We start from the raw sequence: 11,964 nt of genomic DNA, 5'->3' as shown, positions 1-11,964 counted from the left end.
GAGATAGAGGGGCACACAAGCTCCAGGACAAGACAATCGTAACAACAGAATCAAATCCAACTTCTCTATTAAGCCTTGTTACATATTTTTTTTTTTTACCCTCGGTTACTAGCACTTCGCATTAATTGTTATTTTAAGCTCCAGTAGCAGGATCGGATTTCTGCTGCCTCTGGGCAAATGAGTTATGATCTGATATCAAGTTCCAAGGGAAATGCTCAAAGTTTTATTCCCTCCCTGCCCCCCCCCCCAGTTGAATAAACAGTACCAGGTATGTTCGTTCTTGTGTTCAGCTAGCACTGTCTTCACGTAAGACTCAGAGAATGGTATTAGTCATTCATTTCCTTGAACACAGACACCCCCATGCGTGCTGACAGGTTTATAAGGATGCGGTGGCAGCCGTGGGTGCTGGGAGCTGCTAGATGCCCGACTTTGGTTTCTTGCAGTCCTGAGCGGCGGGGCCCAGGCGTGCCTGGTGATTGTCTGCTTGCTCTCCCAGATGTTTGGCTTGTCTGCAAGATTAATACATGAACAAGGGCTGAGGGTCTAGGGCTGCACATCTCCAGACATGTTTATTAGCAGATGGCACATGGGATTCAAAGGTCACCGCACAAAGTGACATTTTAAAGTGAAACAACAATATTTATGTTCAGATAGTCCCCTGATGAGATCATGTAGAAATGGTTTGGATTAAGCTAATGTATAAATGGTTGCCAATCTAGAGAAATCCTAAAACGCTGGGCCTGTTGACCAAGAGCTCTCTCCTCACCTTTTAAAGACCAATGCCCCAAGGTGGATTTGTGTTGTTTGTTTCTTGGGGTTGTGCTGCTTTTGTAACCAAAGGAGCAGTCTGATTGGGTTTCATGTCCAGGGTTGTCTCTCTTTGTTTTGAATTCTGAAAATGTCTCCTGTGGGCGGTCTGAAATCTCACCTGCTTCGCTGACTGCCTTGAGGATTTGGGTCCAGCTACGTAAGGACCATCGCTTTCAGTTTCTTTAGTACAGATTGAGTCTCTCAGATAAGACCCGCTGTCTGTAGCTCCTAAAACAAGATGAGCCAGCTTTACGAACTAATGATCATGGCTGTGGTTTTACGCCCCTTTGTGACAACGTGTGCTTGAGTTTCACATTAACAGCGGTGGGTGGGGGGCGGGGTGGGCAAAATGCAGCCAAGGGGTGAGAAAGCTGCCCCCCACCCCCACCCCACCCCCAGCTTTGTTTCCCTTTCTCTCCGTTGTGCTCACCGCTCAGGGTGAATGCGACTGAAACTGTCAGAGAATGCTCAACGGTGTGAAGTGAAAGGCAATCTTTCTGAGGTTTGCCAGTTTATCAACCTGGCACAACCGTGTACAACAGAGGCATCGAAGTGAAGCCATGCATATCCAGGACTGGGTTACCACGTGTAAAAATGTATTGTTGTGAGTCGATCCGGACTCCCGGGAAACACCCACCCCCCACCCCCGTGTGCTGAGTGAACCGGTTGCATCCGGTTTGGGAGTTTTGACCTTTGGGATGCAGGCAGCCAGATCTTTCTTCTCCTGTGTCTTGGGGCGAGTTCAAACCTGACTTTTCAGCTAGTAGTCTAACCAAGCGAGGGACACCGCACATGTGTTTTAGGAGATGAATTTGATCTCTTTGATACTTTTCATCTATTTACACTTCCTTTTATTATGAATAATTTTGTCAGATGTAGCTATGCCCTTGGTTAAAAAAAAAAACACACCCAAAAACAACCCTCCCTAGGGGACAGACAACAGAAAAGTGGGTGAAAGGAGACGTCGGATAGTGTAAGACATGAAAAAATAATAATTTATAAATTATCAAGAGTTCGTGAGGGAGGGGGTAGGGGAGGGAGGGGGAAAATGAGGAGCTGATACCAAGGGCTCAAGTAGAAAGCAAATGTTTTGAGAATGATGAGGGCAACAAATGTACAAATGTGCTTGACACGATGTATGTATGTATGGATTGTGATAAGTTGTATGAGCCCCCAATAAAATGATTTTTTTTAATAAAATGATTTTTTTTTTAAAGAAAACATCCTTGTCTTGGTCTTATCTTTTGTACAATTATAAAATGATAAATGTGTGAGTAATGATATATTTACTCACTTTTCAAGGGGACCTTTTTCGATATTCATTGCTCCTTCCATTGGATCCAGTCCTTGTTCAGAAAATTGTTTCAAGGCACTTAAGGCTGCCTGGACATAAACAAACAAACAAACAGATCCATTCACTGACTTTATATAAGGAACAAGTAATGCTAAAAGAAGCTGAGCTCTATAGTAAAGCCTATCATTGTGATTAGTCTAAATAAAGGCCTTTTTGCTTAGTTTTAACAAAATTACTTTTGAAAATCTGCATTAGAGTGGAGTCATGTCCCTACGGCCCCAGAACCACGAGGGGTGGAAGGAGCCAGTCACACGTCTCATCCCTGCTCAGTAATTTGCAAAATCGCAGACTTCATTTGCAAAAAACACCCGGTGCACTCCGATGAAACGGCAAGGGGCATTCTCATGTGCTGCTGAGACTGTCTGTCCCCTTCTTTCAGATCTAAAGCATTCCAGCGTGGATGCTTGCCCCATAAGTGAGCACACTGCTGTTCCATGGGAGAGAATTTTAGCCCAACTAAGTCACAGAATGTTAGCAAAGGCATGAACAGCTGATGCGCGTGCCTGCCGAGGAGTGGATGGTATGAAGATGGTATCACAAGAACAGAGAGAACATTCGGGTTCCTCAAGGCTCAGGGGAGGCCACTTGGCCACGGCAGAGCTTGGTGAGGTGCTGAGGTGCCCAGGGTGTGTGGGAGGCTGACGGGTGTCGACAGGCTGGCGGAGCCTTGCTGGATAGCTGGGAGGCACCAAATATGTGATGCTGATAAGATCTACATAAATTGTTGACACGCTTGTGCACAGTCCAAACTGTTATTTCTTTGAATAAGAATTCACCCAGCCTCCCCCTCCTCCATGCCCCATCACTCTTAACGGCCATTGGGAGGGTTTTTGTGGAGTCTGAGGTAGGTGTGAGCAGGCTGGGTGGTTTTAATCTAAGAGAATCCCCCGCTGGCTGCTTCAGACGTTTGTCATCCATACCTTCTCAGCTGCCTTTGAAAAACTGCTAACTCTTGCAGTGTTCCAAACTTTTATCTGCCAGGGATCCCTTTGGGGGAGCTCAGTGCACAATACCTTTTATCTTCCTTTATTAAGAATTTATTTTTTTCCCTCCCTTTTCTCCTGGTCTAGTTTTACATAAAGCTCCAACCAGTAACAATTGCCCCCCTCCCCCTTTAAAAGGATCCTTCTGCTGGAATGCGTATACTGGTTTCCCTACATTGTTGTGTGGTGCCCTTGAGCCATTGGCACCTCCTGGGCTGTGTGGTCCTGTACCATCCTCACCACGGCTGCACTGTTGAGCCCATCTTCAAGCCGCTGTATCCATCCTTCTTTCGCCAATCCATCTTTGCTGATCCCCTCTCTACGGAGCATCGTACCCTTTCCCAGGAACGGGTCCAACCTGACAATATGTCCAAAGAACAGGCCACAAAACCTCACCATCCTCACTCCTTGGGAGCCTTCTGGCTGTATTTCTTCCGTCACAGATTTTTTTCTGTGTCATTCTTCTGGTAGCCACAGTACATGTGTGACATAGTCTTCACCAACAGCCTGATTCAAGTCCATCCGAGCTTCTCTGCTTTTCTTTATGCCCAGCGTTCACACATACGAGACGACTGAACAGATCATGACTTGGGTCAAGAGGCCTGGAACGCTCAGAATGACATCGTTGCTTCTTAACCCTTTAAAGAGACCTTTTGTCGAAGATGTGCCCAGTGCGGTACAACATTGGCTCTCTTGACTTGTGCTTCCATGGGCGTTGATCAGTGGATCCAAGTAAAACAGCTTCCTGAGAGGCAGAGAAGCTTCGTGCACGTGCCCACATGTGTCTTGGTCCCTGGCCTGTGCACCCCGGGGCAGGGAGGTGGCCCACGTTCAGGGTCTTCGTTTGCCCCATTATCTATGTTAACCTCAGAGGGGTAAGAGGACGGTGGCTAGAGCTGTTTAAGGGTCACATGACCACATGGCCTTGCCTTATAACGGTCCTTTGATTACCTTTTTATTAGGAAAATAGTTTTCCATTCAGGGAAAATCAGAATAGCTAGATAAGCCAAATAAATGCCAATTTTCCACCATCCTCTCCAGTACTGAAAGCCTAGTGCGCATCTTCATGTCCTCCATCCTCATCTCCCCTCGCCCCAACATCCAAAGCACACCTGACCCCGGCTCACATCTTACTGCTGTTTTGGAGCCTGCCAGTGAGCAGCTTTCCATCCAACAGAACCCTGTCAGTCCACCGTGTCTCAGGATTGCAGACCCCTCCCCTCGCTCTGTCTGCTCTGTTATAGCCAACCCATCCTTAACGCTGCGCACTGAAGTCATTTCTAATTTTAAGCTGCTGTAACACTGCTGGACCAGACTTTAAAGTGTTGAAAAGAAAGGTTGGTACTTTGAGGACTAAGGTGCACCTGCCCCAAGCCACGGTGTTTTTAATCAGCCCACAGACATGTGGACGTTGGACAGCGAATAAGGAAAACAGAAGAAGAATCAGTGCACTTGAATTGTGGTGCTGGCGAAGACTATTGAAGGTACCGGGGAAGGTCAAAAGAACAAACCAATCTGTCTCGGAAGTTACAGCCAGAATGCTCCTCAGAACCCAGGGCTTGGCTCACAGATTTTGGACCTGTTACCAGGAGGGATACGTCCCTGGAGGAGGACAGCATGCTTGCTAACGTAGAGGGGCAGTGAACAAGAGGAAGGCCTTTGACCAGATGGATTGGTGGCAACAATGAGCTCAAACATAAAAGCAATGGTGAGGCTGGTGGAGGGTCTGGCGGTCTTTCCTTGTGTTGAGCACAGGGGAGCTATGGGTCTGAACGTCTCTCACAGCACCTAACAGCAGCAGCAGCAACTAAACTAACACTGCACCAAACGTCCCAAGAGTTAAATTGTTGTGTATGTGTGTATAGACTCTCAGTAATTTCCTTATGATAAATTCCTAGAAATGAAACTTTTGGGCCAGGGGCCAAGTATACTTTTCAAATTTCTGGTATGAACTTTCCATTTATTCCCAGAGAGGTTGAGCCCCGCCTCCCGGGGGTGGGGTGGGGGGGTGGGGAGCGCCATTTCTCTAGGTACCTCTGGGAAGGATGTCTTTTCCAAGCCACGTGGCAGTGCCTGCAAGGAGACCCATCTTGTCATTTTAGAGCCCCCCCTGACTTTGGATTTGTCCATCCTGATCATGCACCTTCTTTATGAGACTTTACTTTGGGTGAAGTTTGGCTGCTTTCCAAAATGAAATTCACCCTCGCAGGATCCAGATTTGGATAATTCCACAAAATAACACAAACTGAACAAGATTTTAACTGGACTACCATTTAGATGCAATGAGGTGACCACTGAGTCCCTGTGGAGTCCTGGAGTGCTGAGGTGACTAGTGGACTTTCAAGGTGTCTACATTGGAAACAGTCATGTGGGTGTGTCCATTCTTGTGGGCTTGTCCCAGCGACTTCCATTTGGCTTCTCATATGCACATCTGGACTCAAGGCCAATCAGTCCCTGACTGTCTTGCCAGAGATCCTCAATTGCAGGGGGTGGACTGAGGAAGGCGCAGTTCTTTGTAGAACCAAGGTGCTCGGTGGTCCAGCAGAGTACCAGGGGGTGCTAACTGCCAGGTAGGCAGATGGAACTTACCCCCCACTCTACAGGAGAAAAAGGAGGCTTTTTGTTCCTGCAAAGATGGACCACCTTGGCATCCCCAGAGGGCAGTTTTGCTCTGCCCTACAGGAGAGCCTCGGAGCCAGAATCAGCTCGAAGGCACGGTTTTTTGTTTGGTTAGTTGGTTTTGGAGGGGGGGGGTGTTCTGCATACATAATAATTTTAAGCAAATGAATAAGTATTTTTGTTCTGACTTATTGTCATTGGTGCATTGTTTGTAGCCATTTGGTGCATTGTTTGTAGCCATTTCTTGCTAAACCATCTACAAGAGAGTCTTTCAATACCAGAAAATTTACATTTGCAATGTGATATTACGGAATAAAACCCCAGAGAGCTCCAGGGCTTTTATATCCAAACAAGGTCAAAAGTCTGTATAACTCAAAACAGTTAAAAAAAAAATCTGACTTAAAATCAGGCTAAGAGTCATCCACCTGCACTATCTGCCTATGTACTGCTTGATTCCTTGTCACCTGAACACCAAAGGATTGCGCAATGGGGACACATGACCTGCTTCACCAAGTCAGTACCAAGTGACATCTATCTGCTCTCGCCCATCCGAAGGGTGTAAAGGCACCGAGGAGAGGATGGCCAGGTCTCCTGGGAGCATGCTAAGTGTTTTAGTTCTTGAAAAATCTCTTGGATGATTTGATCAACATGCCAGATCCCAATGTACTTTCCACGTGCTTATTACCCCTCAAAGAATCTCCTACAGGTGGCATGGCAGTGTGTTCTTCCTCTCGAGGCCAGAAACAGATTTTCAGAATTCTTCTGCAGCTGCTTCCTTCCAAAGGTATGCTTCAATGCTTCCAACTACCATGTCCTTATCTCCCTGATGAGATCACTCAACCCACATCTTACTGATGACTTGGAAGACAATAGCATAGAAATATGAGAGGACTTCTTTCTAATTAATAAAAGACGGTTTAGCTCCTCTTTTGTAAACGGTCGTTGTTACAATTGGATGAGCATCATTGTGATAGGCAGGGGACCGGGCCCTCGTTACCACAGCCCTGCAAAGTAGGACCTGCGCATAAGGAAACAGAGGCCCAGAGAAGTGAAGGGACCTACCCAAAGCCACACAGCAGTGAGCAGCCGAGCACTTAAACCATTTGCACTGCCCAGAGACTTCACATGACATTTAGCAAGACCCAACACTGAAGTCCATGCACAAAATAAACTTTTGCTCCCAGACCAATCACTGGAAAGGACAAGTAACGGGGTGGCTTTGTGAGCAAACATTAAGAATTAGCAATGCACCAAGATGTTTCTCTACATACCTCCAAGCCGGTCCAACTCACACATGGCCATCTAGTCCACTCCGACTCATAGCGACCCTACAGACCAGAGTGGAACTGCTGCCATCAAGTTTTACGGGAGTAGAAGGCCTCATCTTTCTCTGAGAAACAGCTAGTGGTTTTGAACTGATGACCTTGCTGTCAACAGCTCAACAGGTAACCCAGCAGAGCTCTGGAACCTGTCCAACAGATAGCAAAATCAATAGCACTAAACTCACTGCCCTGGAGTCAATGCTGACTCATAGTAACCCTTGGGATTTAAGGAAAGGGTGGAACTGCCCCTGTGAATTTCCATCACTGTACTGGAGTTGAAAGCCCATCTTTCACCCACAGAGAAGCTGGTGGTTTTGAAATGCGGACCTTGTGGATCTCACAGCTAACATCTAACCACTACACCATCAGGGCTCCTATAAAATCAGCAAAAGGCCCATTTTAAATGACTTGACCTGAAGGCACTGCTGTAGCTTCAAAAAATTTAAAAAGCCCCTCCCCCTAGAAGAATTCACTTCAGAGGACAGCACTGAAGCTGCAGCTCAGGGAGAGGGACATGTCTGATCAGAGCACACAGGAACAAATCAAGGGGGATAAAGAGAGAGTGGAGCACATCCTGGTCTACCAAGCCTTGAGAACAATATCCCTGATCAGAGCAGCCAATGCACAGAGAGGACCATATAGCCAGCCCCACTCCAAGACATGACATCCCTCACTGACCCATAGCATTACAGGGACAACACTGGAGATAAGCCTGATCTGACCCCACCACACCGAGGCAAAACACGAATGGCATGAAACATAACAGCAAGGGAAGCAGAGCAACGAAGTCCCCCGGGAATACCAAAAATCAGACTTGACCGGAAAACACTCCTAAAGGTCAACAAACAGACATTGAACTATACAGACTTTTCTTTATTTTTTGTCATTGTTTTTTTTTTGTTGCTGTTGTTTTGTTTTGCTCCATCTTGTTTTTGTGCATATTATTATCTCTGCAGTTCTATCTAGATAAGATAGGCTGGATAAACAATCTGGACGAGAAAACAACAGGACTGACGATTGGGGGGGGGCATGGGAGAGAGGAATGTGGGGGAAAGGAAGTGGCGTTAACAAACTCAGGGACACAGGAATAATAAGTGATCCAAAATCACTGGTGAGGAGGGTGTAAGAGGCCTGGTAGGGCTTGATCAAGGGCAGTGTAACCGTGAGGAATAACTGAAACCCAATTGAAGGCTGAGCATGATAGTGGGAAAAGAGGAAAATAAAAGGAAAGAGAGGAAAGAACTAGGAGGCAAAGGGCATTTATAGAGGTCTCAATACAGGCATGCACATATGTAAATATATTTATATATGAGGATGGGGAAATATATCTATGTGCATATATTTATAGATTCAGTATTAAGGTCACAGATGGGCATTGGGTCTCCACTCAAGTACTCCCTCAATGCAAGAACACTTTGTTCTATTAAAATGGCATTCCATGATGCTCACCTTCCCGACATGATTGCTGAAGACAAATAGGTGCATGAGCAAATGTAGTGAAGAAAGCTGATGGTGCCCAGCTATCAAAGGATATAGCATCTGGGATCTTAAAGGTGAAGGAGCCATGAGAGTGAGTTCCATATCTCGGCCCATGGCGATGTTTTCACCTCTACCAGGGAAATACTGTGTGCAGCTGTTTCCACAAATCATCCTACTGTTTGCAGTATGGATGCTGTTTATGAGAAACAACTAGGACAGACATTTGTGTACTGTCCTAGACAGATACAAGACTCGAGACACAGTGCTCCTTTCATGGCTCCTTCAAAAGGCTTGGCCATCTAGCTCAGAAGCAACAAAGCCCGCATGGAAGAAGCACAAACAGCCTGTGTGATCACGAGGTGTCGATGGGATCAGGTATCAGGTATCAGGCATCAAAGAACAAAAAATCATATCATTGTGAAGGAGGGGTAGTGCAGAGTGGGGACCCAAAGCCCATATATAGACAACTGGACATCCCCTTACAGAAAGATTGCAGGGAGGAGACGAGCCAGTCAGGGTACAGTGTAGCAACAATGATACATACAACTTTCCTCTAGTTCTTTAATGCTTGCTCCCCACCACCCCACTATCATGATCCCAATTTAACCTTACAAATCTGGCTAGACCAGAGTATGTACACTGGTACAGATAGGAACTGGAAACACAGGGAATCCAGGACAGATGATCCCTACAAGACCAATGGTGAGAGTGGCGATACGGGGAGGGTGGAGGGATGGTAGGGTAGAAAAGGGAAACTGATCACAATGACCTACATATAACCCCCTCCCTGGGGGACAACAGAAAAGTGGGTGAAGGAAGACATCAGTATAAGACATGCAAAATAATAATAATTTATAAATTATCAAGGGTTCATGGGGGGGCAGGGAATGAGGAGCTGATACCAAGGGCTCAAGTAGAAAGCAAATGATTTGAGAATTATGAGGGCAACAAATGTACAAATGTGCTTGACACAATGAATGGATGTATGGATTCTGATAAGTGTTGTACAAGCCCCCAATAAAATGATTAAACATTTTTTAAATGAATTGTAAATATGTGACATAATATTAAGGGGCATGTTGTTTGCAGCGAGGAAAATTAACTAGTCTTTGGGGGAAATATAATTGAATGAACCCCGATTAAGAAGGAATTTTTAATTGGACTATTTCCCAAAAGAATCAACAGATAAGAAGCTGTTCAACTCTTCCGGACTACAATCCATCCTTTCAGCATGGACAATAGGCTGTGTGATCAATGTAAACTACTCTTGGAGAGTCGTGGGAAGGGGGTCGAATTGGGTTTCTTAATAAGGAACATACTGAACGATATTTAAACCCAAATTGTGTAACTTCCCACACACTGTGGATTAAAGAATTTCAAAGATACACTAACATAAGTACCCCGAACCCTCCACAAGTCTCTGGCCATAAACAAAATAGATGATTAAATGATTTCATTTCCAAGGTCAAAAAATGTTTTCCTAGCAAAGCAAAACAAACTCACTCCGCATCCCTTGGCAAGTTACCACAACCTACCAACCAGAGTCTTCCACATCAGCTTTATGACAATTTATGTGTTTCTGGACTGAAAAAAATGTTTTAAAGTAGATCCAAGGCAATAAATGTCGCTTTCCCAAAAAACAAGACACTACTAAATTGTTAAGAGAGGAGAAAAACTAAACCAAGATTTTAAAGGAGTGGATGGCCTGGCCTTGCCTTTTTCCTCTTTTCCACTCATTCCTTGCATCCACTTGTGTGTGTGTGCGCGTGTGCGTGTGCGTGTGTGCGCATGCGCGTGTGTGAGTGGGTGGTATTTCTCTTCGAGGAGAGCGTCTGCCTAGCTGCACGGAAATAATTTTTGTTCCCCAACAGTTTTACAACTGTTTTGTGAGTAAAGCTCCACAGGTTCTAGAACAGCTGACACCACCACTTCATGTCTACTTGTTTCGTGCGTAGTTATAGCAGAAACGTGATGCCAATGAGATACTTTCCATGCCTATGTGTTGGTCTTCTCATGTGTGTCTGTGTGTGTGCGCATGTGTGTGTGTGTGTGTGTGTACAGGAGCACAGAATAGAGGTGCATCTCCAGACAGTTCTGTAATTTCTAACTTTCCGCTTGTCACCTGGCAATTAGCAAATAGTGTTGAAACCAGTGACTATTCTTCCAGCTTCCTTTAGCAGGGATTATATAGCTTGTAATGGCAATTTAGGAGCATTAGGTCAGTCTGTGGGAAACAACAAGAGTCTTCATTAGCATGATGCTAATTTTAACTCACTCCTTCCTGGCACACAGTTCTTAGTGAAGTCTTTGAACACGAGACCCAACAGATCCTATTCTTTCCTTCTTTTTTCCCCTTTCCCATTTCACACACGTTCCAACCTTCATCTCTGGATCCCAGAAAGAGACAGGCTATCCAATGGTACCTAGCTCAATGCTGCTTTACGTTTTGAGTAGGTGTTTAAGGTTTGTTTGAGTTTGGCTTGGCTCCCTGAAGTGCTTGCTTATGTTGAACTCTTCCAGGGAGGATACGGAGAGAATAGATTCATTTCAGCATGCACACAATTGTCATGTATGTGCCTCATTAGACCACTCTGCTCTATTGAGAAAATGATAGGCTTCAAATGGAAAGGTCTTCATTTGTCATTGATGACTCTCGTTAACATCTCATCCCAACAATCTAGGAGTCTGGCTCTGTATTAAATCATTAAGCAATAGAGAGAAAAAAGACACCCAGAAAATTCTTTAGTCAGTCTGGAGGTTTGCTGCCCAAAGAATGGGACTCTTCCTCTTTCTAAGTTATCATTGTCTTGCTTTGGAGTGTCTCCCAAGAAATGCTAAATCTTTCTTCATTTAAAACAAGAGAAACCAAATAGACCCCTGTAGGATGGGGCCCCAAAAGCTAGTGAAAAAAATTCCATTATCCTTTCACTTCGTTTCTCTGTGAATTTTCTTTTAAGCCCTCTAGTATTTCAGACTGTTTATCACATTATGCTAAGGTCTTTACTCACATTACGTTTCAGACGAATCAATGATATTTTCTGTTTTCTTTTCTATGGAGGTTTTTATCTTTTATTTGTTATTCTTGTTAGGAGTTTTAAAATGTTTTTTTGTATATGAAATCCAAGGTAGATAAATCTACAGAGACATTAACTAGATTAATGGTTCTATACAGGAGTGGCAGGGGAGTTTGGGGGAAACAGGGAGCTAATAAAGATGAGTATAAGACTGAAGAAAAGGAATTAATGTAATCCAAATGAAGGCTGAGCATGATAGTGGGACAGGAGGAAAGTAAAAGGAAATAAAGGAAAGAGCTAGGAGGTAAAGGGCATTTATAGAGGTCTAAATACAGGCATGTACATATGTAAATATATTTATATATGAGGGTGGGGAAATAGAT

At 44.8% G+C, this 11,964-nt stretch overlaps 1 protein-coding gene across 4 annotated transcripts in view; it reads right to left on the bottom strand.

The window, feature by feature from the left end:
- Nucleotides 1-245: 245 nt before the first annotated feature.
- Nucleotides 246-11,964, bottom strand: part of STAU2 (staufen double-stranded RNA binding protein 2) — a 316,631-nt gene continuing 304,912 nt past the window's right edge. For all 4 annotated transcript variants that reach the window (XM_045284722.1, XM_045284675.1, XM_045284756.1 and 1 more), the window contains 2 exons: nucleotides 2,105-2,193; nucleotides 246-509 (listed from right to left, as the gene is read on the bottom strand). In XM_045284722.1, the coding sequence (XP_045140657.1) occupies nucleotides 416-509; nucleotides 2,105-2,193 (183 nt within the window). In that variant the 3' untranslated portion in view covers nucleotides 246-415. The remainder of the gene's footprint in view (nucleotides 510-2,104; nucleotides 2,194-11,964) is intronic.

The sequence above is a fragment of the Echinops telfairi genome, unplaced genomic scaffold (genome assembly GCF_000313985.2).
Source record: "Echinops telfairi isolate 266 unplaced genomic scaffold, ASM31398v2 ScPeMD7_1;HRSCAF=3_0, whole genome shotgun sequence".
Lineage (NCBI taxonomy): Eukaryota > Metazoa > Chordata > Mammalia > Afrosoricida > Tenrecidae > Echinops > Echinops telfairi.
This window is presented reverse-complemented; position numbering and strand designations above follow the sequence as displayed.